At 42.0% G+C, this 26,081-nt stretch overlaps 3 protein-coding genes across 7 annotated transcripts; 1 reads left to right on the top strand and 2 right to left on the bottom strand.

Moving 5' to 3' along the window:
* Window positions 1–63: 63 nt before the first annotated feature.
* On the bottom strand, window positions 64–5,454 carry LOC109784820 (uncharacterized). 4 transcript variants are annotated; one of them, XM_045229112.2, is made up of 14 exons: window positions 5,242–5,454; window positions 4,980–5,132; window positions 4,360–4,591; window positions 3,967–4,176; window positions 3,804–3,854; window positions 3,412–3,698; window positions 3,196–3,324; window positions 2,469–2,850; window positions 1,473–1,756; window positions 1,235–1,342; window positions 985–1,116; window positions 739–842; window positions 466–643; window positions 64–328 (listed from the first exon to the last, which is right to left on the bottom strand). In XM_045229112.2, exons 1-6 carry the CDS (start codon window positions 5,353–5,355, stop codon window positions 3,553–3,555), a joined length of 906 nt encoding a protein of 301 aa, XP_045085047.2. In that variant the 5' UTR covers window positions 5,356–5,454; the 3' UTR covers window positions 64–328; window positions 466–643; window positions 739–842; window positions 985–1,116; window positions 1,235–1,342; window positions 1,473–1,756; window positions 2,469–2,850; window positions 3,196–3,324; window positions 3,412–3,552. The 4 variants fall into 4 exon arrangements, with proteins under 4 accessions (XP_045085047.2, XP_073354192.1, XP_073354194.1 ...); XM_073498091.1 differs by having other exon boundaries at window positions 1,473–1,644; XM_073498093.1 differs by lacking the exon at window positions 5,242–5,454 and adding an exon at window positions 4,709–4,773 and having other exon boundaries at window positions 1,473–1,644.
* Window positions 5,455–15,015: 9,561 nt separating this feature from the next.
* Window positions 15,016–17,939, bottom strand: LOC141022426 (uncharacterized). Its single transcript, XM_073498669.1, has 5 exons — window positions 17,697–17,939; window positions 15,940–16,057; window positions 15,765–15,820; window positions 15,615–15,677; window positions 15,016–15,519 (listed from the first exon to the last, which is right to left on the bottom strand). The coding sequence occupies exons 1-5, from the start codon at window positions 17,879–17,881 to the stop codon at window positions 15,507–15,509; spliced, it is 435 nt and encodes a 144-aa protein (XP_073354770.1). The 5' UTR covers window positions 17,882–17,939; the 3' UTR covers window positions 15,016–15,506.
* Window positions 17,940–18,287: 348 nt separating this feature from the next.
* On the top strand, window positions 18,288–23,195 carry LOC109784825 (uncharacterized). 2 transcript variants are annotated; one of them, XM_073498088.1, is made up of 5 exons: window positions 18,288–19,731; window positions 20,222–20,648; window positions 21,073–21,426; window positions 21,983–22,471; window positions 22,548–23,195. In XM_073498088.1, the coding sequence occupies exons 1-2, from the start codon at window positions 18,386–18,388 to the stop codon at window positions 20,436–20,438; spliced, it is 1,563 nt and encodes a 520-aa protein (XP_073354189.1). In that variant the 5' UTR covers window positions 18,288–18,385; the 3' UTR covers window positions 20,439–20,648; window positions 21,073–21,426; window positions 21,983–22,471; window positions 22,548–23,195. The 2 variants fall into 2 exon arrangements, with proteins under 2 accessions (XP_073354189.1, XP_073354190.1); XM_073498089.1 differs by having other exon boundaries at window positions 18,298–19,731; window positions 21,079–21,426; window positions 22,548–23,137.
* Window positions 23,196–26,081: the final 2,886 nt, after the last annotated feature.

Here is a 26,081-nt window from a genome sequence, read left to right as displayed (position 1 = left end):
AAACTGGAAATAGTGAAAATTACGGGAGAACAAACAAAATGATAAAGTAAATGATAGTCTGTCTCAGAATGAATACGTATGACATAGAAGAGAAGATTTTTCTTTACATGAAAAAAGAAGTGGCCACCATTTACAACAATATGAGATGCTCGTACTACCAACGACAACTTCCTCAACAGTTCCATTGACCACTACACTACACAAAATGATCTAGATGATGCTACAGAATTTTTTTAAATGAGCTCTCTTCTTCTCTTGATGCCCATCCAAACAAGCCTAGAAACAGAGAACGACACCGCTATCATGGAGGATCGCTGACGAAGTTACCCTATCAAAGGAAAAAAAAAGGCACATCATAAGACAGTTAGAAAAAATGCAAAAAAAGAATAAAAAAGATGCGAAAAAATACAATTTAAAAAATGAGAAAAAAACGAAGAGTTAAAATGAATAAATGAGAAGAAGAACCTGTAAGTTGAAACCAGTGACAAGGCTCTTGTCTGCAGTGTTTTTCTTCCAAAAGAAAAGTTGGTTCATGTACTGAATTCTTATGTGTTGGATGTCTTCATGTGAGAAAATCTTGCGCAGATCCAAGGTTGGGTCCCATATCTCCATTATCTTTGTTGCAAACACTCCACAATCATTTCTTAAAAAGGAGGTGATGTTTCAGAAAAAGCAAGCTAAAAAAGGGGGATAAAAACAATAATAAAAACAGAGCAGGTGGGAAAAGAGAGCCCTGACCCATTATTCTGCTTTGGCACGTGAGGGTACATCCTTTTGAAAATCTTGAAATTATGCTGGTCTGTTTGGAAAATGATTTCCCACAACTTGATGAAGTTATTGATCTGCATGTAAATAAAAAAATGATGAAAAAAAGAAACATAAAAATTAAAATCATATAGATGGGGGGAAAGCATTTAGACAAAAATGATGTGATGTATAAAGTGTGATGGACAGAAACAAAAAAAAAGGTGATGAACAACTTACAAATTTCTCTCTGGTAGACTTGTGAAGATATGAGTCCTTGTCGTAAAAAGAATCCAAGAAAGCAAAAAGTTTCCACTTGAAATTGACAACAAACACTATCCAATGGTTGTCGAGGCATGTGGGGAAGAACAGCTGATCAAAAATACAAAAAAATAAACACACACAAAAATAGAGTTAGAACAAAAAATATCAAAACGAAAAAAAATAGAACACAAACAAAAAAGGAAAAAAATGACAGAGAAGAACACACCGTATTTGACAAATCTAGCCGTTTACTCCTACTTGCTGATGCTGCCCCCAAAAACGAAGTGGCAATTGATCTTAGTTTATCGTCTTTTGGGTAGTTCAGAATATACTCCTGCGGGGAACAGACAAATACATGACCAAAATGGTAAAGTAGAGGGAGGGTAATGTACACCAAAAATAATGACATAAAAAACAAGCGAAAAGAAAAAAATGATAGATGCTGAGCCAAACTAAGAACATACGCCAATGTTCGGGAAGAAATGGTGCCTTCCAGAGATTGAGGGATGACGGTCCTCGAAGAACTTCCGACAAAAGCAAGGGATCAGGAAATTGTCGATGTGCCCTGTTGGCATAAGGCTTTGTCCAAGTGATACGTAATTGCAATGAACCATTGAGTACGTCAACGCATACTTCCTGTTTGTTCGCCACATAGAACAAAAAAAAACTGATCAGGCAGGGCCACACTTTTCTATGGGCGAACAGGAATAATCGAGTCGGTGTTCTTGGTCTTGGCGATTGCCATCTTCTGATGAAACAACATTTGATCGACAATTAAAAACATCTTGCTTACCATGAGCTATTCAAGTAGAACTAGGAAACATATCACAGGATAGTGAAATTAAAAACCTTACTTGCCTACTTATTCACTAATGTTTATATTGTCAGTAACTCAAAGTATCAGACCTTAGCTGGTCTATCTAGAGTATAAAATCCCTAAACTTGTACTAACATATTTCAGCATGAAGCACTGACTTGAGCTTGTTTTGAGGTGACACTATACCAAAATCAACAACGAGAGAGCCAAAAGAACACTGGGAACTTTTTCACAGGCTGAAAGAACACAAATACACATGATTTTTTTTCTCAGTCAAAGAACTATGATACAAAGAAAACGCCAATGACAATGAGCACTGCCCTTATACGGGGCAATCGATCTGACAACAATATGTTGAGCATGAGCCACCAGCAACACACACACACTCCAAGAATCCAGCAACAAAAAAAGATGGTTAACTGCCACAGCCTTGTAAATCCGTACAGCGTACAATGGCTTGCCTGCTGTTGGAGGCAGAGAGTTTTGATCGATCAATCAAAGTGTTAAAAAACTAGTGAGATGTTTGACAACTTCAAAATGATATACTACAAAATTATGATATAGTACACACATAAAAAAATTGAAAACAAGACCAATATGTAAAAATATTTAATAAAAAAGGCTAAAAAACTGATGAACATACCTCTGAATTCTTTTTGTATAGGCAAGTTCGATTATTGAGTTGTAATGCATGCACTCTTAATTTGACACAGGGAACTTTTCATTTTCCTCGATTGGGAGTTCCAAGAGACTTTTTGGTCGCAAAATGATCAAATCATCATGTCCACCTTGATTGAGAACGGTGTCCGGTGCAAGTTCATCGATAATGATATGATTATCAGTGTCGTCTGGCACATCAACAACCTCTTCTACCCCTACTGTAGATTGGCGTTGACGTTTCGCAATTGGTCCGATTAGATTGTTGTATACAACTATACAAGATCTGCATTCTTAGCTAATTCAATCTGCCGGACACAAAAACTTGTTGGACTGATATCAACGATGTCTGCCTTCCTCTTAGTTGACTGCCAAAAACAAAAATAAAAAAGCTTCAGTGAAAGCTAACATGCAAAAAATCATGTAAAACTGAGCCAAAACGGCTACACATATGCAAAAAAATATAGATTAATTTCAGGACTGTCCAGCTATGAAAATATGCTGACAAAAAATGTTGCTTGCTGATTGGTTGAGCTGCCGAACTATGGTGAGCGTGTAGAACACAGAAAAATGCTGAATAAAAGTACTAAGAAGACAAGACTAAAAAATGACTAAATACGAGAGGTATAACAAGACGCACTCAGGTCCCTATATCCCTCATAGCCTCATAAAAAAATAAAAATAAAAAGAGAGTAAAGAAACTAAACACTAACCATAGAGGGGGAAAGATCGGCCAGTGGGATTGGTGCTTGTTTTGTGCCAATGATTTGGCTGGTTTTTGAAAACTTGTCTGCCAATGCCATGAGCTTAGGAGGGTTGTTGCTGGTGCCAATGTTGCAGTCCTATAGTGCATGGGGTGTTAGATGAAAAAACATAGTGACAAAAAAGAAAGAAATGTGACAAACAAAAAAGATGCATAAAAAACTGACCTCGCTGAACAGCTTTGTACGGCCTATTGGTGACATGTGGTTAATCATCTGGTAATTGCTCTGCCCTGCCTCAGGAGGTGCAATCTGACCTCCAACATCTTTTTTTGTGCCGGTAAGACTGATGGAGCGTGTGAAAGTGCCCTAGCTGTGTTGCACACTAAACTGCAGAAAAGAGTTGCGCTCCTTCACCCCTGCTGGGAATGTGTTAATCAAAGAAAACTCCTGCTCACGATGCATTGTGTTGAACACCCTAGCCCTGACCTTCTTCACTACTTCCACTTCGGGCACTTGGATGGGGAAAAAAGAACAGAAGAGAAAATTAAGACTTGACTGCACAATTCATAGAAAAAACTAAACTTAAGTACCAAAGAAAAAGAAGAAAATAGATTTACCTTTTTCATTGCTGTGTTCAACAATTTTAGTAATCGCACATTCTGGGGTTGCTGCAGAAAAAACACAAAAAAAACGATGTAAAAAGCCACTAAAGCAACGAAAAGAACACAGAAAAAAGGGGGAAATAAAAGAGGAACATGGAGAAAAAGTGCACGAATGAACCTAAAGCGTCATGCGAGTCGTTATGAACTAACGACAAACTGTTCTCAACAACAGGTTGCAACGGAAGTTTGTTGTTGCTCGTTCCTGTGTCGGAATGCTTGCTAGCTGCAATTGATGAAACCATGTTTTCGTTGATCTTGACAGTTGTTCGGTTGATGTTGCTCTTAACGTGCTTGAGCTTCTCATTCACATCACTGCTTTCACCATACTCTGCTTTCCAAAACAAAAGACACATATACTCACATAAGTTAAATAAAAAACGTTTCTATGAAGACCACAAAAACTAAAAATAACTTGACAGTGATCAAAATAACTTTCAATTAAAAAAACAGAGCAAGTATCCGATGAGCTTCTCAAGTAAAAAAGAGCCTGAACACACTAAAAAATGCATACCGCGGAAACCTTTTTTGTGAGTTCTATCATCCTCACTTGATATGCCCATCTTCTGTTTCGCTAATGATCCTAGTTTTGAAAGGGTGCCCTGACCACCAGCGATGAAAAGAGATGATACTCCGGGTCTAGATAGAAACTTCAACACATTTGATGCTATTGCTTCCTGAACATTTTGAAAACCAGACTCCTTTATGTTGTCGCAGTGTGCGCTGCCAATGATGCCCTGAATAATCTGACAAGAACAATAATATAATAACACAAAAAGAACTACACTGAAAAAATGACAAAAAAACCTGAGAAAAAAACTTAAGGAAAAGATAACAAAACATAGTAAAGGCAAAACTAAAACCTGCCCATGTAGAACGTTAGCATAAGATGACAACATTTCCTCTTTGAAAGATACTGACATTGATCCTTGTTGTATAATGCCGTGATGAGCACCAATTTCAGTTGCAAACAGATGCTGCGTCGTAAAAAAATGATTGATGCAGAAAAAAGGAAAAATAGTCAAAAATAAAGACTATTTACAGAAAAGAAAAAAGGATGCATGTTCCTACCTCCCTTTTCAACTACTGATAGAAAAAATGTTCAGCACAAAAATGCAAAAACATCTAAGACACCTCCTTTTTGAACGGTCTCCTTCCAAACAAGTTGCTCTTCTTCCGGTCAAGTTCCGAGAAATGTTTAATCAAATTACCCTTCCATGCAAGAATCCTTGGGGCGCCTTGCTCGACCACCCTTACACCAAAGTCAAGCTTATCTAAATACAACACCTTCAAAAAACACACAAAAAAAAAACTTAGAGAAAAAAGGAACAAAACAATAGACGGGGTATGTGTGACCAAAAAAACAAAAAGAACAAAAGAGATACTGAACACTTACAGCCAAGCAATATATGCAGAAATCAAAGGCTTTTGGTTTCCTGCCGGTTTCCCTACCAAACAACACATATTGGTTGATGCCGGCCAAAATCCATTGGTAGACAAGAATACACATGTCGAATCCCCTTGTGACAGTAGGATCCTCCAGAAGGAATAGGAAGTCCGTGTGTATATGATCATTTGAAGAAGGGAACAGAAAGTGTAGGGTAACGCAGCAGAAAACACAAATTTTCCGACCTACGCACCAGCCCAGGACCACTATGGAGACTGTATACATGGTTTGATCTTTTTCGTTACCGACTCGTAGCGCAGCGGGAAGTAGAGTCGATGACGATCGCCGGTGCAGATCCCCGCAGCTAGGATTTACAACCTCCCAACCGCGAGGATGTAAACCCTCATATGCTCATCAGACAGCCCTCCGGGAGGCGGTCGAACAGCCCCCCCCCCCCCCCCGGACGGTGTCGCGGACAGCCCTTCGGGAGGACCTTCGAAACTCGAACGGTCACTCGGACAACCCTTCGGGAGGACCTTCAAAACTCGGACGGTCACACGGACAGCCCTTCGGGAGGCACTCACGAACTAAGACCGAAACTACGATCTCTCTACAGAGTTGCACACATACGGTGTCATCTATCCGGCAGGGCTTCGCCGTCCAGAACTAGTTCCTGCCGGAACCCAGACAGCCTTACGGCTCTACGAAACTCTTTTCGTGGGAGGGAGAGAAGAAGCCAGATAATGCATGGCATGTGTATGAGAGCAAGGGATGAGTGTGGAGGGCTGCCCCTCCACCTCTATTTATAGGAAATCCCAAGGGGGTAGGGTAGTTTCACAAAAAACCCAAAATGCACATGAATGAAGTCCTTCCACAAGGACCTAGGAGTGAAACCAATCAACAAGAGGGTCCCCAAGGGGGGATACCCCATGTGGCCGGCCACACCCCCATGAGGGGCCCAAAAAATGTCTCCTATCCATCCATGTCATCCCCAAGATCTTTTGGAGCAAAGCCCCAAAAGGTGGCTTTTCATAAAGTAACCATAAAGCTGATTTTCACTATTCACGACGACATTTTTCAGCGTCTGATCGAACTGAAAATATTTATGTGGGCTAAGAACATTTCCAGTACCCACTAAAATGATTTTCAACGTGTTCCGAAACAATTCCGGTTTTAGTGATTTTCATCTGCGAAACGCATCTGAAGTGGCTCCGGCAGCTCCGGAACATTTCTGGTTTTTATCTCAGAAAATTCCAAAAAGCTTCCAGAATGATTCTGGCATCCTCCAAGAATTATCAGGCATGTGCCGAAACCAATTTGACTTAATGGTGTATCCCGAAACAACTTTTCGGTATCATCGAAACTTATCCGATGACCTCTCTCTGCGGTACGATTCCGCTGTCCGAAACTTTTCGGTGTCCGAAACTTTTTCGGTGATTTTCTCTCAGACTCCCTGTCTAGTATTCAGCAGATAGATGACCCTTAAGTGTGTGACCCTATAGGTTCGGTGAAGTATAGACATGACCCGGAACCCCTTCCGATCAATGATCAACATCGGAGCCGTGGACACCCATATTGACCCATATACCCACACGAATAAATATTCGAGTGAACCTCCTGTTGCCGTGTGCTATTCCTGTTGCTTCGCGATATGTTACAAATACCCGAGGTGAGACATGTTGGCATTCCCGTGGATCAACAACTTGTCCACTATGCTAGTTAGCTCGTTACCGGTTTTGTTCTCTTTTCCCGTTTGGTGTTCCGGCATCCCCGTGATCAAATCACAAAGTGTCTGGCCAGACGATGATGGACACCGTAACACCGAGAGGGCCCGATTATATCTCTCCATCGTCGGAGGAGCAAATCCCAATCTCAAGCTATCAAATTACTTAACATACTTTCCCATGAACCCGTAAGCCGCCGTAATAGCCATCCAGTTACGGATGACGTTTAACAAACCCCACAGTTCATGAAGCAAGCATAAAGAAACTCGATACTCTCATGGTCTAAGGAATTATGCAAACATTAACTATCTCTGTGTTATAAACCATTAACTTGTGACGAATGTATCTCATAGCATAACATCAATTCGGGTCGATTCAACACAAATGTCCTTCCTGACATTGTGCCCTCAAAGTTGCTTGGCATAGACATGCCCATGATTGGGAAAACATAATCATCATGCAATACTTGAGCTAGTCTTAGAGGCACGACTAGGAATAAATTTTACCGTTTATTATTCCACACGTGCATATGGGTTCTCCCCAGAGCCTTTATGGATATACGGGCTCGGGAACCACAGCAGTTATAGCATGGAACATAAACATAATTATGAACAGGGAGATAATCAATAACATTTATTATTGCCTCTAGGGCATATCTCCTACAGACTCCCACTTGCACTAGAGACAATAATCTAGCTTATGCTAATGCACTTCACACCTGTGGCACACCGGTGTAAATATGCTTCGCTTGTGGTATAGCCTGATGTCCAACGGATCTGACGACTTCAGCTCCGTGTGTATCTTTGCATGTCCTCGCGTTTTCACGTTTTGACAAAATTCATATTTTGTGTGGACTTGGCTTTGTATGTATGTGAATCACAGGTCGAACCTGGATTCCTTAGACTGAGTTATGGAGCAACTACCTGCAGTAGTGTCCCATTGTCAAAAGCCATCTTGGAACCATACTAAGTTCATGAATGAACTATATGATTCAACGTCTTCTTTGTCGCTTCTAAAGCGTCAACATACTTAGCCCTTGTTATAGAATTCGCCACAGTAACTAGTTTGAACAAATTCCAACTAACTGTGCCACCACATTGTGTGTTATACAAAACCCTTAATTTAAATCGAAAATCACATGGAGAAAAGATGAAGACCGTATCGATGTAACATTTTACAACAAACTCTTCATGATCTCTGCTTGCGAGAAAACCATGTCATCAGTACTTACTCTAGTACTCTCTGACATCTTTCACTGTTGTCCCATGATCAGTAATTTGATCACTTTGGTATCCATACTCGCAACACCTTGGGAGTATCGGACATATCTGGTTGTTTTACATACCATGGGAATACATGATTAATCCAAACACAAGAGCGTGTGGAATCTCCATCGTGTATTTTACTCATCAGTGTTTTGGGACACCGAGTCTTGCAAAAACTCTTTCCATGTGACTTCGGCAAGAATCACTCCTTGGCGTTTTAAATGCTAAAAGGTTTTAGCATCTTGTCAATATGTATTCATTGCTTAGCCCCATTAGGTAAATCTATCTCCATAGATCATCATGCCTAATATTGAGGCTATTTAGCCTAAGCACTTCATCGAAAAACTATTTTCAAATGAAGTCCTAATTCGTGTCAAGAAATTTATTTCCAATTACCAATGTGCCAAGCACATAAGGTTTTTAGAAATATTATTACGCTCCCACTTACTTTCTTGAATTATAAGCATCTTCGTTACCCATTGATGAAGTCAAAACCCCTTTGACCATTTCATCAAAACACGAAGATTCCAACTCCATTTTGCTCACTTCTGTCCATTGCTGGAACTCTGAAGTTTGCATACCTACTAGCATCCTCTGGATCGACAAATTACTTTGGACTGTATCATATACAAGTCCTAGCTTTCATTTCCACCAGATGGAAATCCTTTTATCATCCATGTTTCATATCTCATGATTGAAATATGTATTAATTGCTAGTTCAACCCGAACCGACTTGAAGCATCGCTACGGTGAAACCACCTCATTGTAGTCAACTCCTTGAACTTGTTATTTCAACAAGTTGAGCTTTATGGATAAAACATTTTTATCCGTATCAGTTTTAAGTTCCATAAATATTCGTTAGACTCTAAGTCTTCCGAAAGGTGTATCGAGGTTTTAATCTTGAATCACTTATATGAAAACTAACTCGGGTTGTATTGGCATTTAGCCAATTCCGGAGTTAGGGCCCATCAACGCTTCCTTGTGTATCGTAGGTATATTGTTGTCTAACAACAATATCTCGTTTGCGCACCTGAGAGGTTTGCATGAGCTTTGCCTACGTGGTTCAGCTGCAAGTTCGACCGAAGTCCATACATTTTATTGTAGAGACTTCCGTATCAGTCGCAGTAGGAAACTCTGGAATTTCTTTCAAGGTCTCTTTCCTTTGATCTGATGAAGATACTGTTTATCTCGTCGAGTTGCACTATTCTCCCACTCACTTTTTAGAAAGAACCATTCTCTTTAAAAGCATACCGTTCTTTGTGGCAAACCTATTTGCCTCGGTATAGTGAGGGAGGAATACCCAATGACTTGGGATAACCTACAAAGTAGCACTTGTCTGATTTGGAATAGGTTTGTAGCCTTTTACACAAGCCCCATATTCCAAATGTTAAGAAAAGATACAACATGGTTGGGCGTACCATACCATGGCTTCATTTCAACAGACCTGATGAAGCTCTTTTCAGTGTAAAAGCCGTAGTATCTAAAGCATCACTCTTTAAAAGGGATAATGGCAAATTTATTTATGTCATCTTTGATCTTACCATGTCATAAATGGTTCGATTACATCTTCAGGGACTTTCCACTTGAAGTGGTGTTCCCGGAGGTGCAAGTTTATGAAACCCCTTTCACAACTCATTAGACATTCGCTAAACTTGTAACTCAAACTTTCCTTTCTGCAATCGAATTGTAGAAACATAATTTTCTTGTTACAATAACTTCTACTTCATTTTTGAAAACCTTTCGAATGATTTCAAAAGATCCAGACTTACGTCTCATCAAGTAAATATCAACATATCTACTTGAGTCATTTCTGAAGATAGATAAATCCACTACTTGCAACAATATTTATTGAACTACATACATCAAATGTATGATCACCAATAAGCTTTGTTGCTCGCTCCTTATGGCCTGTGAACGGTATTTCAGTCTCTTCACTTTTCGGAGGAAAGTTGCAAGCGTCAGATGATTCAAATTCAAACGACTTCAAAATCCATCATAATAGAATTTTCCATGCGGGTTTCTCTAATGTGACCAAATGCAGTGCCACACTTGTGTGGTATTCTTTTAGTCTTGCGACATTCAGCGTCAGTGTTTATGGATGTACCATATTACCATCAATATTCATAACATACATCCCATCAATGATGGAAGTATGGCCCTTATGTTATTCATAATTCTGAACAACAATTGTTCTTTTCTGAACGACCCTCTTGCATCAAACATTGTGCAATGGCTAGAGTGTATGAAACTCTAAAATGAATTATGAAGGTAAACCCAGAGGTAATGTATTAATCAATATTCATAACATACATCTCATTCATAATGAAAGTATGGCCCTTATGTTATTCATAACACCGAACATGAAAAGTTCTCTTATGAACAACCTTCTTGCAAGATACCTTATGCAAAGGGCTAGAGTGTGAAACTCTAAAATGAATTATGAAAGTAAATACATGGGTAATACACCGATGGAAGGTATAGTAACATTTACTATGTTCCATGTGTGTATCTCAACCTCATTCCTGGCTAGTCTTTCAGGCCATAGTAGTTCTTGCGTCGAGTTGCAACAGAATGCAATCGAGCGTGCATTTTTGTGATTAACTCACAATACCCAAGAATTAGTGATTAACATGTTTAACCATAATTCGCAAGAACTATATCTTTGACCAGCCTTCTATACATCAAAAACTTGTATGACATTCATACATGAGCTGGATATTCCAGTCTTCTTTATTTTTGCCTTTATACTTCTAACAGTTTAACTTTTAGTATTTCTCCTCTCAGAAGAAGCACCCAACTTAAGAGTGGCATTAGCCCCGGACTTCCTAGGCGTGTAAGTCATACTAACACCCTTTGGACACTTCCTTTCTCTTTAAGTTGTTGTTTTATTCACCTTTCATTATATGACAGGCGTTCTTCTGGATCCCTTTCCCAACAGTCAAATGCATAGTAAACACTTTTACTAATACTTGCAAACAAACATTGCTTTGTTTGTATCTGAAAATAATTTTCAGTTCCATGAATATCATATAACTATCCCAACTTTCGAAGTTTGGGTTTCATGGAAGCAAATATATTCCACTTGACCGTAACAGAATTCTAGCTTTTGGATCGAAGGACGAGAGTCACATGATCCATAGCATTAGCGGGAGGATACGGAAAGCATGCGATAGGACAAAGTCCTTCTCGACACTTTTGAGGACAATCCTCATATTACGTTACCAATCGTAAAGTTTTAACCAGATATTTAACAGCTATTCAATTTTAATAGGGAAGGTGGAAATGCGAGCCATTATTCTACAACTATTATGCAAACCACACTTAGACAGTGTTCAAAATTAATTGCATTGAGAATTAAACATGTTAATTCAACAGTGCGCTCCCACTCAAATCAATATCTCTCAAAATTGATTGTGAGTGATACAAGACCCACATTTCAATTGTTCGCCATTGGTGTAACACCACTGATGACGAAAAATCTCAACCGGTAGGCCAACTTGCCAATCACATCTCTATGTTACTCTTGTTCATCTTTCGATGCGTGTGTTCCGAGCTCATGACGGTCATGCCTGAACGTCAAGACAACCAAGTGATCTCGCTGCGAGGTCTCAACTCACCCGCCTCACACTTCTCTAATCGTTCGTACCCGTGTGACACGGCGCACCCCGAAAAGATAGGTGCCGTGACGGTGCTACACTTGGGAGAACGCTAACTACTTGGTATTTTTGTGAGAGATCACCCTAATAAAAAGGGACTACCACGCAATCAAGAAGGGTGCACAATAAGTGATAAACATCTCAGGCAATTCATAATAGCATGATATGGTATAGCCCTTTCTGACGGAGAAGTATTTCATTTCTTCGTCTTCAGCATACGCGTCGGTGTTCACCTTCGCGAAGATTGCCACCACCTTGTCGATGCACCAGATAATATTGCTATCTCCATAGCGTATAAAATTAATGCATTACTTAAGGTTGACACGTAGGTCATTAAAGTGCAATCATATGGCTCCAGCCATCATGCCGAATCATGACACGCAGGTCATGTTAATCAAATTACATCATATAGTCATCTCATACATAATCGAATTAGTATGAGCACTGCTATACCACATCACATGCACATCCTGCAAAACCAAGTTAGACGCCTCTAATCGGTTTATGCAAAATTTATTTTATGTGGCTTCTAAGGTTTTGACTTAAACCGAAGCTACCAACGTTTTATCATCAAGTATGATTATTCAAGTTGCTAGATTAACATCTTGGGGTGTATGAAACACGAGATAATTAAATCTCGAGCCCCATAATAAACTTCATCATACGCATGACCCCGCGCAGATCATATCTGCAATGCCCTTTCATTTGCGAATTTCATCTTTCTTTTGACTATGGCAGAACCCAAAGAACTGATAGCACTTCCATGATCAATCAGGATCACGGATTGCCAGAACTTTGTCAAATTCCACCATGCTGTCTCGAGATTGAGCAAACGCAAATTCTAGGGAAGCAAAAAGAACGCCGGGTAACAGATTTCATCTATCACCCGCATAAATAATTTTCAGCAATAGATCTCATCTACTACCTAAATATATTATGCAATACCCATAGATCTCCATGTATTCTAGATCGAAACCTGCATCTACGCATAGCACGGCTCTTGATTCCACTGTAGGGTAACGCAGCAGAAAACAAAAAATTTCCGACCTACGCACCAGCCCAGGACCACTATGGAGACTGCATACATGGTTTGATCTTTTTCGTTACCGACTCGTAGCGCAGCGGGAAGTAGAGTCGATGACGATTGGCGGTGCAGATCCCCGTAGCTAGGATTTACAACCTCCCAACCGCGAGGATGTAAACCCTCATCTGCTCATCAGACAGCCCTCCGGGAGGTGGTCGAACAGCCCCCCCCGGACCTTGTCGCGGACAGCCCTTCGGGAGGACCTTCGAAACTCGAACGGTCACTCGGACAGCCCTTCGGGAGGACCTTCGAAACTCGGACGGTCACACGGACAGCCCTTCGGGAGGCACTCACGAACTAAGACCGAAACTACGATCTCTCTACAGAGTTGCACACATACGGTGTCATCTATCCGGCAGGGCTTCGCTGTCCAGAACTAGTTCCCGCCGGAACCCAGACAGCCTTACGGCTCTACGAAACTCTTTTCGTGGGAGGGAGAGAAGAAGCCAGATAATGCATGGCATGTGTATGAGAGCAAGGGATGAGTGTGGAGGGCTGCCCCTCCACCTCTATTTATAGGAAATCCCAAGGGGGTAGGGTAGTTTCACAAAAAACCCAAAATGCACATGAATGAAGTCCTTCCACAAGGACCTAGGAGTGAAACCAATCAACAAGAGGGTCCCCAAGGGGGGATACCCCATGTGGCCGGCCACACCCCCATGAGGGGCCCAAAAAATGGCTCCTATCCATCCATGTCATCCCCAAGATCTTTTGGAGCAAAGCCCCAAAAGGTGGCTTTCCATAAAGTAACCATAAAGCTGATTTTCACTATTCACGACGACATTTTTCAGCGTCTGATCGAACTGAAAATATTTATGTGGGCTAAGAACATTTCCAGTACCCACTAAAATGATTTTCAACGTGTTCTGAAACAATTCCGGTTTTAGTGATTTTCATCTGCGAAACGCATCTGAAGTGGCTCCGGCAGCTCTGGAACATTTCCGGTTTTTATCTCAGAAAATTCCAAAAAGCTTCCAGAATGATTCTGGCATCCTCCAAGAATTATCAGGCATGTGCCGAAACCAATTTGACTTAATAGTGAATCCCGAAACAACTTTTCGGTATCATCGAAACTTATCCGATGACCTCTCTCTGCGGTACGATTCCGCTGTCCGAAACTTTTCGGTGTCCAAAACTTTTTCGGTGATTTTCTCTCAGACTCCCTGTCTAGTATTCAGCAGATAGATGACCTTTAAGCGTGTGACCCTATAGGTTCGGTGAAGTATAGACATGACTCGGAACCCCTTCCGATCAATGATCAACATCGGAGCCGTGGACACCTATATGGACCCCTATACCCACACGAATAAATATTCGAGTGAACCTCCAGTTGCCGTGTGCTATTCCTGTTGCTTCGCGATATGTTACAAATACCCGAGGTGAGACATGTTGGCATTCCCGTGGATCAACAACTTGTCCACTATGCTAGTTAGCTCGTTACCGGTTTTGTTCTCTTTTCTCGTTTCGTGTTCCGGCATCCCCGTGATCAAATCACAAAGTGTCTGGCCAGACGACGATGGACACCGTAACACCGAGAGGGCCCGAGTATATCTCTCCATCGTCGGAGGAGCAAATCCCAATCTCGAGCTATCAAGTTACTTAACATACTTTCCCATGAACCCGTAAGCCGCCGTAATAGCCATCCAGCTACGGATGACGTTTAACAAACCCCAAAGTTCATGAAGCAAGCATGAAGAAACTCGATACTCTCATGGTCTAAGGAATTATGCAAACATTAACTATCTCTGTGTTATAAACCATTAACTTGTGACGAATGTATCTCTTAGCATAACATCAATTCGGATCGATTCAACACAAATGTCCTTCCTGACATTGTGCCCTCAAAGTTGCTTGGCATAGACATGCCCATGATTGGGAAAACATAATCATCATGCAATACTTGAGCTAGTCTTAGAGGCACGACTAGAAATACATTTTACCGTTTATTATTCCACACGTGCATATGGGTTCTCCCCAGAGCCTTTATGGATATACGGGCTCGGGAACCACAGCAGTTATAGCATGGAACATAAACATAATTATGAACAGGGAGATAATCAATAACATTTATTATTGCCTCTAGGGCATATCTCCTACAGAAAGCATGACATAACAATCACCATGAAACATATGAAGGTGTTCTCATCGCTAAGATCTTCTTCTGATGTGAGCATATTTCCAAAGAAAGTGACATTTGGAATTTCTGAAAGATTGAACCTAGACATAATGAAACTCCTCCCTCTCTCCTTATTGGGCATCGCTACAACGCCACTGTTCGGCAGACCCAACACAAGATGGACAGACTCCTTAGAAAGAGAGATAATCTTCTGATCGTCAATAATGATTTGGGAAGATATTGTGTCTACGCAACCAACAATCCATCTGGTGAAGTGAGAAGGGAATTCAGTTTTCTCAAACTTCAGGAGATGCTCGAACCCGTATTTTGAGATCACATCCTTCCGGCCAATAGCCATACGCTTGAGTATCTCAGCGAAGTACTTGGTGGCATACACACTATACGCATCCCTTCCTAGCCCTGTTGCTTTTAGCCTTTTATTCTGAAAAACCACATTGAAAAAAGCGGACTAAGACTAACAAAAAAAGTGAATTCAGTGATGCAAAAACATAGAGTTTGTACAAGAGATTCAGCAACCTCGACTTTGATATTAGCGTTCTGACAAAAAATTGAGAATTCCCTCTTGAGAGATTTGAGAGCCTGTTGGGTAAGATGGAAACCAACAAACAGAAACCATCAACATAAAAAAATACTAAAAAAAACTAAAAACAAGAAGATAAAACGTACCTCCTTCTTGAAAAAGCTGAATACTCTAACACCTTCTTCCTCCTGGACACAGATTCCTTTAGAGCAAACAAAACAGAAAAAGAGAAAAGAAGGAGTTGTTACACATGTAAAAAGACAGGAACAAAAAAAACAAAAAAAGGTATGAAAAAACCAATTAAAATCTACATGGACATACATCATCACTGCATGTGCTACTCTCCTCCAGACAGTCGCTGTTTGACATTTCATTATCAGGATCGTAGCTGTGGTCATAGCCAACGCTGTAAGGTATATGACCTGCATAATCTGCACACCTGCATGTATGGCAAAAAAGAAAGCTAAGAAAAATAGCCTTGAAAGAACATCAGACGTCCAGAACACCCCCCCCCCCCCCCTCCCCCCATAACACTAGTGTTTTGAAAACTATAGAAAAAGTAAACATACACCAAGATAAGGAGCAGGCTAGAAAGCAAAATAAACTGTTGCAAGCTATACAAAATGAAAAACATGGAGGAAAATACACACTAAGAAATAAAATTGAACAGAACGTAAAAGCTATCTGGTGGGAGCGGAGCTCCACACCTGGCTGAAAGATTGACCAAAAAATGTTGTGCTCGCAGCAAAAAAAAGTAAAAACATAACTAACTACTCCTACAAGATGACTGTGGGCTAGATCAGGGTCATGGCACGAAAAAACATAATTGAAACAACATAGACAGTGACAACATGATCAAACATACGACATTTGAAAGAATGCACGTGAATACACCCCAAGAATGAAGACATAATGTGAGCTAAGATAACTCTCTAGTCATCGGACAAGATAAAAAAACATGTGGTCATTCCGAAAGCCTTTTCAAAAAAGGATCCGGACACTGGACATCAAACATACTGGTGCTATTATGGAGTAACTCATAACTGAAGGAGCGTCTTAACATCTATTCATTCAGTTTCAGAGGTGGCAAAAAAAGAAAAAATACAGACTACTGAATATGAAATTTGACGCTGCCAAGGGATATTTTAAGCTAACAATCATCAGGGGAAAAAATATTTTGCATTTCAAGGACAAAGTCTGCTGTTCCTGCAAACTCATCGATGCACAGGACAAAAAGACGAGCAAGTTGTTCGTTCAGGTTCAGATAACCAAACAGACTTACATACTGAATTACGAGAAAAAAATTCAAAAATGACATGTGTATAAGGAAGAAAACATAGATCCAAAAGCACATGTATGAGCACAGATATCTAAACTTTCCACTTCCCACTTATGCAGATTAAAAGAGGGTAACTGGAACAAATTCCATTGCGTACACTAGTTTCAGAACAATCTACTGCCTGGTTAGTTGGTGCATAACACAACATTCAGATGATCCCTAAGCCATTCTCTACGTAATCACTCAACTCTCTGAAAAACAAATCACATCCATTACTAACTAAAAGCCATCAAAATCAAGCTGACAACAAAAAGTGGCACCCTACAATTTCTCCACATTAGTACTCCTGCAGAAGAAAAAAAACGCATGCATTCAGTTACCTATCCTCTGACCATCTACAAACATTCCTTGGGCTTCTAAAAAATCTTACAGGGTAACACACTATATGTGGAAAATTCAATCAGACTGAAAATGAGGTCTACATCCAGAACAAAAGAGAACTACATTCAAGACAAAGTTGAGGCGTAATTAGTGAACGAAAACTGGGCGACACACACATACAGGTGCCTGCAGCAAAATTCAGGGGCGTTCTCTGATGAACCACTCAAAAAACTCCCCCAGGATTGAAGAGATTCAGGGGTGTTTCTGTTCTACCACACACCTTCCTGGCCGAAACTACAAACAACTAAACCACCCCCTGCTATGGAGGTCTGTGACCGGTGACAATCGCGACGAACTGAAATTCAGAGGGCATAGACATATAGAACAAGAAAAATGGCAGCAGGAAGGAGCGTGATACCTTGCGCCCCGACGGCGCCGACGACTGCCGTCGCACCCACCGACTGAAGCTTGCTGGTGGCGAACACGACGGCGCAGCTCCGCCGAGCTCCTCTCCAAACCGACGTCTAACCTGCGTGCAGCCGGCCCTGTGGAGCACGCCTCCTGCTTACAAGCTCTCCTCGCGGAGGACTCGGCGCGCGCCATCTCCGTTGCTACACACCGGCGAGGACGCCCCCGCCTCCCCTCCGCCGCCTCCGCCCCCGCCTTCCCTCCGCCGTCTCCGCCCCGCCTCGGCCCACCCCCCACTAATCCCCTCCTCGGATACAACAAAGGCCGCCGCCCCACAGACTGAATAGAAAATTCAAAACACCTGGTGCTTCGCGGATCGAATAACGTAACCAATAGACCCGCAAACCCGAAAGCCCAACAACACAGAAAAAGGTCCGCCACGTACCCACATCCAACTGAGGACAAACGAAAATCGCTGAGATTCGTGTGAATCGGACGGACTAAAAAACGACTTGAGACGAATTTGTTTTCAGACGACTGAAAATTAGTAAAAGTGCACGCCATTGATTGGGGAAATAAGGGGAAAGCGAAAACTCTGGCCACAGATTGATAGATAGAATTGTGATTTAGGGTTCGCCTTCCCTGATCCCCCCGCCGCCGCCGCCGCGGCCCCCCACCCCCCACCCGCGGATTTCCTCCATGACTCCGACTGAGGGATCTTCCATGGCCAATCGTACTGCACTCGGTGACGACCAAGAGGAGAAGATACGGACCTCCCGCCCCATGTCCTGGTTCCCTCCGCACGACCCCCACGACTGCGGCGATCCTCCCCCAAAGTCGGTCGTCCTCGACACCCTGGTCTACGCCGACGACCGCACCAACGCCTCCACCGCCGAGGGCTTCACTAGCAACGGCGCCGCCATCCGCCTCACCTTCTGGCCCGCGCATTCGCCGCTCATCTCCTACTTCACCGTCCACCTACCCACCCTCCTCCAGGACGGACCCGCCACCTCGCTCCTCCTTCTGCCACGCCTTGTCCGCACCGACGGCGACCTCGCCCTCTTCCGCGTCATCATCGGCTCTTCATACATCGACCGGGACCACAACAACTACATCATCTACCGTGCCGGCGTCAACAAGCTTGAGGTGCTCCCCACCCACCCCACCCGCTTGTTCGCCGACCGGTCAGTTGCCCTCCTGCGCTGCCCCGACGACGGCAGGTTCTTGGTCGCCAATCTCCGTTCAACTTTCGACCTTGGGCAGTACGCCCTCGACCTGTTTGACTCCCGGTCAGGCACATGGAACACCAGGTCCATGCGTACAGAACCTCCACACAAGGACTGCTACTACAGCACTCCGACCAAGGTGATCGCCCTCGGTGGCGATCGCGGTTCAGTCGGCTGGGTCGACCTATGGAATGGCATCCTCATCGGTGATCTGCTCCCCGGCGGCGACGGCGATGACAACAACGTCCTCCGCTTCATCCGTTTGCCCGTGCTTTTGGCGCCCAACAAGATGGACCCGTTCTGTTTGACCTGTGACCGGGACGTCTCTGTCGGCAGAGATGGCTCCATCAAATACTCAGAGGTGTGGACTCATCCTGTCCCTGGCTCGACCTACATCTCCGAGGACTGGGGTGCTGCCATACTGACATGGCTGGAGTCCAAGAAGAAGTGGCACATCGACCTCAAGCTCAAAGCCTCGGACATCATCGTGGACGAGACTCACTCCCAGTTGCTTCCTCAGCATGATGTCAAGGACACAACGAAGAATGCAACCTTGAGCAGACTTCACACAGGGCATCCTACTCTCAGCTTGCATGATGATGATGTTGTTTACATCATGGCCAAGGTTTACCACATGGACTACGACTTGTGGATGCTTGCTGTTGACATGAGGAACAAGACTCTGAAAGGAGTGGCTGCTCTCACCAGTAAAAGAAGCTTGGGTTTTAGATTCATGTACCTGCAAAGTGACCTCTCCAACCATCTGGTGGCCACAAGCGAAAACACCGAGGTCTTCAACCTTCCGCCCAAAAGCAAAAGGTCCTCACGCAAGTCCTACTACATATATTTCCATCTATCTAGTATTTCTGAAATAGTATTGCACTTGGTCGACATTAGGGGACTAAAGCAGGCAGTAGTTCACTAACCCTGGATAGCGGGGGCAACCTGCCCTTGGATCGAGTAGATTAGTAGTAACTATTTGGTCACAGTAAGGTTTATGTCCTTCATTGCAAGGTATGTCTTTGTTTTGGACCCTCAAGTATAGTTGCGTAAACCTGTGGTATTTGCAAATATGGCAGGGAAACGGGGGGTGGTTCTAGGTCTCGTCAAAATAAAATGAAGCAGAAATTTGAAGGTGGAAACACAAATGGTAACCCAATAAGTGTTTTAATCAGAGTGATGTCGTCCTTTGGACCTGCTATTTCCTTGCCAATATACATGTGACATCTTATCAACTAGTGTAAGCAGGTTATCACCTGAGGTTGTCTTTTTACGCTAAAAGATTTGCACCTTCTTTATATCTTCACAGAAAGAAGAATCCTTCTAAAACTGCCAAGCAACAACCTGGGAAGACTCTTGCTAACAGCTGTCGTGTGGAACAAGAAGAACAGGAGCTGAGGATACTCGAGCCTCGAGTTATTACTATTCAGCCCCCTCTGTACCTAAGGAGGACTCTGTTGGCATATTTCCTCCAGGACAGGGGTCTGATGTGCCAGAAGGCATTGGTGCTGCTTCCGCAAATGTGAGTGCACCAAGATCATTTACCCTGGAGGTCAAGAATGACGGCGCTGGAGATGCCAACGAGCAAACTAAGGAGACAAGTGCAAGCAATGCCACTGGCCTAGCATCTCTAGGACCATTATCCCCGTCTGATGAAGGCGCGGTCTTGAATAATGACTTGATAGAGAAAACAGATGGCTATCTCTCTGATGAACATTCATTTGAACACAACCAAAGTAAGTTATGAAAGATGTCATTTACCTCTTTTTATCTGTACTTTCATTTGTGCCTATGTGAAGATCTGTTATGCTAGGACATGTTGGAGTTACTATTTCTGTATGACCCTGAGCTGTTTTTATTTTTTGATGCATGTTTATTGCCTATTATCAGCTCACCCATTGCAAACAAGGATGCCTTACCTACCAAACACAAGGTTCAGTGTGATGTGGTACATCAAACCCTGATTTTTGTGCCTCTTTTCTGAATTCTTTTTACCTTGGGTCTCCTGGACTGTAGAGCTTATGCATACCTCTTTTTGTATTTCATGTTGCATGCTCCCTCCTTGTCTAACTGACCAGAATTCTCTGTCTTTCTAGTCACTTTCTCTTTTGTTAATTATATAGATCGTCTTTCTCAATTTTAATGATTTCATCCTTCTAGATGCAGATTCAAATGGTGATATGTCTACTACAGCGTATCAGTTGGAAGACTTGACCATACATGAGGAAAACAGACCAAAACCATCTGATGATAACCCAGGCCACCTTCAGGTTCCCAGGCCACCTTCAGGTTTCCAATGCTGATTTTGCGCACTTGACATTCGGTAGTTTTGTGTCTGGGACACTCGATGCATCATGCTCCATGATGCCTGCCAATGCACCAGCAATGCCGCCTTTCCGTGAGTTGGATCCAGCATTCTCACTGCTGCTTACTAACCCTCCATTGGCTACAATGGTTCATGGTACACCACAATCGTCCGTGAACAATGCAACTGTTTCTTCACATCCACAAGAGGTATGAACACTTCACTGAATCATGGACTAGACGACAACTCTTTTGAGAGTAGCCATGTGTTACAAATTCTATATGTACGAATTCTGGTAAAAGGGTAAAATATATTTGTTTGGTGAGGAACATGGGTTAGTTGTATACAGTTTTACTTGCTGCACTCTAAAATGTGTCTGGAAGTTGCAGCCTGCAACCAGGATAACTCTTGCTTACTGCTCTTAGTGCAGCTATGCTGCATGTTAATTGTTAACTATGCCCAGAGTGTTAGCAATCAATTTTTTGGTCATGTTTGGTTAAATCCTGTTATAGTTACATCTGCCTCGTGCTTTATTTTGTTCAGTTCTGTGTCTTGTGGCTAGCAACACTTACATTTGTGCCTAATTCTGCGTGGGCATTTTTTCTCTAGAGAGCTAAATTGTAGCTGTATTACTCATTAGGATTTTATTATGCTGTTATTTTTGTTACTGAAAAAGCTGCAATTCTGCTGTTCTCTTGTTACGTTAGATGTTCAGTTTTCTTAGTTATTTCTGCAGCACCATTCTAATATGGTTTGTTCTTGTAGAATGTTAATCAAGGTGGTTTATCCAACCCACAGTTGACCCACTCTCAGGGAAGCACCGGCATTGCCCCAGGTCCTCCTCTGCCTCACCATCTTGCTGCCCTTCATCCTTATGCTCAAGGAGGGCTTCCCCTTGGATATGAAAACATGACCGGATACCCATCTTTGCCGCAAAGCTATGCGTATCTCCCGCCTGCTGCCTATCAGCAAGCATACATGAACAGTGGTCTATTCCACCAAGGCGCAGCTGCAGCTCCCAACTCGGGCATAAAATACCCAATGCCACAATACAACAGCAATGTTCCTCTTGGGAGCCTTCCACAGCCAGCCTCGATGCTCTCCAACTACGTTGGAGGTTTCGGAACTGCAAATGGCATGCCTCAAAACTTTGCCCTGAACCAAAGCAATCCGTCGGCAACCACAACTCCTGGGTTTGATGGAGCAATGCCCTCCCAATACAAGGATGGAAACCCCTACATGTCTCTACAACAGGTAAGAGATTCACGCAAGAGTGGGGGAACTAGATTTATATTAGGAAAATTGCTAACCTCCATGTTTGTCTGTGCAGGGCGAGAACCCTGCAATGTGGATGCATGGAGCTGGTTCGCGAGGAATGCCGCCTCTTGCTGCCAACCCCTTGTATGGCTATCAAGGGCAGCAGGGCTACCAGGGGCAGCAGGGCCACCAGGGCGGCCTTAGGTAGGGGCAGATGCCGTCGCAGTACGGCACAACGCTCGGGCAGTCGCAGCCAGGCCTAGGACCCGAACACTGAAACCCCAGCGAGGGAAACTTGAGTGCTGCCGCCGCCGCCCGGGCTAACCAAATGTGGCTGAATGGCTACTGATTCAGCCCCCCTTGTCAGTTGTCCTGAATAGAGATATAGAGTTGGTAGCTACTGTGAAATTTTGAAGAGAGGCCCGTGAGATGTGTTCCAGCATGTTCAACCTGTAGTTTCTCCTAGGGACCTCGGCTGCAGCTCAACTTGTTTATTTTCAGATTAGATAGAAAAGAACGGTTTATTGTCTGTCTGTCTGTTTGTTCTTCTTTCTTTTTTCTGTTGTTTATTATATATATTGTGTAACAAAGTAGCACCATTAACTTTTGAGGAGGCGGAACATCAGCTCCTGTTTTCTGCTCGAAGTTGGCAAAAAAGTTTACAAAGTGAATAGTAGTAGTGATGGCTATAAATGGATAAAATGTTTGCGCAATGTTCCAATTCTGTCGGCTATGGTAACTGATTAGGCGTCAAGGGAGCATTTGCTGCATGGTTCTAAGGTTGATGAAAATGAGATATTTAAGTATAAATACATGAATAATTTAAACAGTACTCTGTCTCTTCCTTCACCGACCAAATGTAATTTGCTTTGTTGCCTCCCGTGTTTTGCAGTTTATCACTACCAAGTACTCCCTCCGTTCAGAATTACTTGTCACAAAAATGGATATATCTACAACTAAAAATACATCTAGATACATTCATTTGTTGGACGAGTAATTCTGAACGGAGGGGAGGGAGTACTTGTGACAATGTAAAGTGGGTGATTTGCATGTTACATATTTATCCTGTCATTTGATTTATCTTCTACTCTATGATGTTTGATCTCTTTGCTTCTAGCTGTCGAGATGTCTTCTTATGCCTCTTGTGTAAAACTGCATGGTCACAATATTTAGGTTGAGCCTACACGTGAACGTATTCATGTTGAGTGACATAGTCCGGAACGAAAGGCATCTTCTTATACTCCCTCCATTCTTAAATATTTGTCTTTAGAGATTTCAACAAGTGACTACATACGAAGTAAAATGAGTGAATCTACACACTAAAACATGTCTACATACATCTGTATATTGTAGACCATTTGAAATATCTCGAAAGACAAATATTTGAGAATGGAGAGTAGTAAATTGAAAAATTCAAACTTTTTGATCTGAAGAATGCATCTGTTTTATCTGAAGAATTCAGAGATTTCCGAACTAGGATGACTTGTAGAAACCTATTTGTTTTCCGAAGAGTGGTCATGTTCTCCATGCCAGGGATAATCTATTTGTTTGAAATAGAAATCGAGAGAGATGTAATTAATATATACCCTCTGTTCCTAAATTTCTGTCTTTTTTTTTCAAATTATATTTTTTTTATAATTTGCAAACAGTTCGAAAAATCACCAACATTTTTTGAATCCGCAAATTTCTTATGATTTCTCGAATATTTTCTGAATTCACAAACATTTTCTGGTTTCTTAATTTTTTTTCTAAAAACATGCAATTTTTAAATTTAAAAAATCCCGAATTAATTTAAAGAAGGAAAAAATAAAAACAGAATGAGAAAAGAAAAGACAAAAATTAAAAAAAAGGGATGTCAAGGCCAGCCCATGAACGCGTACGCGCGTGAGAAAAGGAAGGAAAAAATCGTGAAAAGAGGGTATTGAACCATGGTCTCTAGGCTAACATAGCAAAGCGCCAACCACTAGAGCACTTGTGTGTCTTTGATTTGTCAGGGAATTGCCTCTATAAAATAGTGACTTTTGAAAATATAATCGAATCGTTTTCTTTACTTATGGATGGCATAGTGGATAATTTATATCAACTTCGAGGGTATTTGATAGAGGCAAGGTGTCCCGATCTTTCGATGAGATGATAACTATCGATTTGGTGGAGATGACTTTGACGATCCGACTACAAACGTGCACGACGTTGCGCCTTAGCAATCGCTAAACCAACTCCGAAAGGTTATTGACCATGCCGGAGCACGATCAACCTGACCACGAAGGTCTATTCCTGCAAGCAATCGAAGAACAAGCAAGAATATGATAAAGCAATCTGAATATTGCGAATATATATGAAGTATTGATAAAGGTGGGGATCTGGAAGCGGTCTTGGTCTGGTCGTTGGACAGAAACGAAGTACACGAAGTTGCAATGGCTAACTTTTTAACTAAACAAATTCCAAGGAAAAAGCTACTAGATGGATCTACTTATATAGGAGTAAGGGGTGGCGGCCAAGGAGGTGGGAGGACGTCCCAAGGCATCCTAAAACCAACCCTAGGTCGTACAAGGCTCATGGGCCCAAGTGGAGGTGATGCAACACCTCTAGACTTGTAATTTGACTCGGATTCTACTGCAACATCACATTGTTTCGTCCATAACTCAACGCTCCGGACGAATTTGAAGGTGATTCCAATTGTGTTGGAAAGTTCATGAAATCTACTTTCCAACAAAAAAAGAATCACCCAATTTGGAGTCCGTATGAAAGAGTTATTGGCGTTTTGAGTCAGGTATGTCTGTGCAGTCCGAATCTGAATCCAGAACGTGAGAGACTTGGACTCTATCTTCTCTTGGTTCAAAAGTGACATGAGAGGACTTTTTGAACATCGCATAAACTTCTCTTTTTCCCTTATATTCATATGTGGATTGCACAAATGTCCCATACACCTTCAATTAGACATGGCACAAAAGTCTGTGAAGTATTTTTGTCCTGGATGACATAAATAAACTATTGCATAGTTTGCATTAGAAATCACCTCACAAATATACATGTATGCAATATTTTTGGTCGTATCCAAGGTAGTCATGTCCTCATCATCCTCCCCTTCTTGAAAAAAAGCCGTCCTCGGCGTTGCTTAATCTGAAATGTAGCTAACAAAAGAGACAAGGTGTATATGTTGTATATGTATACGTCATTCATTTTTACTTCACTTAATTTTTGCACATATGACACATGTATACATGAGTATCTTTCATAGTTCATAAAATGTAAATCCAAAATATTATCACAAGTATTAGAAGGCATGAAAATATTGCAACTCAATTTGCACATATAAGTGAAGCTCTTATTCATATCAAAGGATTGACAATGTTCATCATTAAACCATCCCAACATTGGTGAATAAACCTTACTTGCATCAAATTAAATGCTACAACATGCTTAAATAAGCAAACATGCAGTAAGTCATTGGACACAGAATCATCACCAAGATTAGAGGTCATATCAAAATGATTAAAAATTGGTTCTTTTGCATCAACAGTTAATTCAATGGGTGCACTCAAAATTGTTGGTATTTCAGTTGTTTGATCACATGACACATTCATGACAGTAACAAGATTCTCTAAAA

This window comes from Aegilops tauschii, chromosome 5 (genome assembly GCF_002575655.3).
Source record: "Aegilops tauschii subsp. strangulata cultivar AL8/78 chromosome 5, Aet v6.0, whole genome shotgun sequence".
Lineage (NCBI taxonomy): Eukaryota > Viridiplantae > Streptophyta > Magnoliopsida > Poales > Poaceae > Aegilops > Aegilops tauschii.
The sequence above is the reverse complement of the archived record's forward strand: the minus strand, read 5'-3'. Positions and strand labels throughout refer to the sequence as shown.

What these genes read in the sequence shown, in the direction of transcription:
- LOC109784825 (XM_073498088.1), top strand. Translation starts at nt 18,386, where the DNA reads ATGACTCCGACTGAGGGATCTTCCATGGCCAATCGTACTGCACTCGGT. An exon ending in CTTCCGCCCAAAAGCAAAAG is followed by an intron (nt 19,732 to 20,221) that starts GTCCTCACGCAA and finishes ATATCTTCACAG; the next exon opens with AAAGAAGAATCCTTCTAAAA.
- LOC109784820 (XM_045229112.2), bottom strand. Translation starts at nt 5,355, where the DNA reads ATGTGTATTCTTGTCTACCAATGGATTTTGGCCGGCATCAACCAATAT. An exon ending in TCTGCATATATTGCTTGGCT is followed by an intron (nt 5,133 to 5,241) that starts GTAAGTGTTCAG and finishes TGTTTTTTGAAG; the next exon opens with GTGTTGTATTTAGATAAGCT. An exon ending in TGAACACAGCAATGAAAAAG is followed by an intron (nt 3,699 to 3,803) that starts GTAAATCTATTT and finishes TCCCCATCCAAG; the next exon opens with TGCCCGAAGTGGAAGTAGTG.
- LOC141022426 (XM_073498669.1), bottom strand. Translation starts at nt 17,881, where the DNA reads ATGGCGCGCGCCGAGTCCTCCGCGAGGAGAGCTTGTAAGCAGGAGGCG. An exon ending in CGGCGCCGTCGGGGCGCAAG is followed by an intron (nt 16,058 to 17,696) that starts GTATCACGCTCC and finishes CCATACATGCAG; the next exon opens with GTGTGCAGATTATGCAGGTC. An exon ending in GTAGCACATGCAGTGATGAT is followed by an intron (nt 15,821 to 15,939) that starts GTATGTCCATGT and finishes TTTGCTCTAAAG; the next exon opens with GAATCTGTGTCCAGGAGGAA.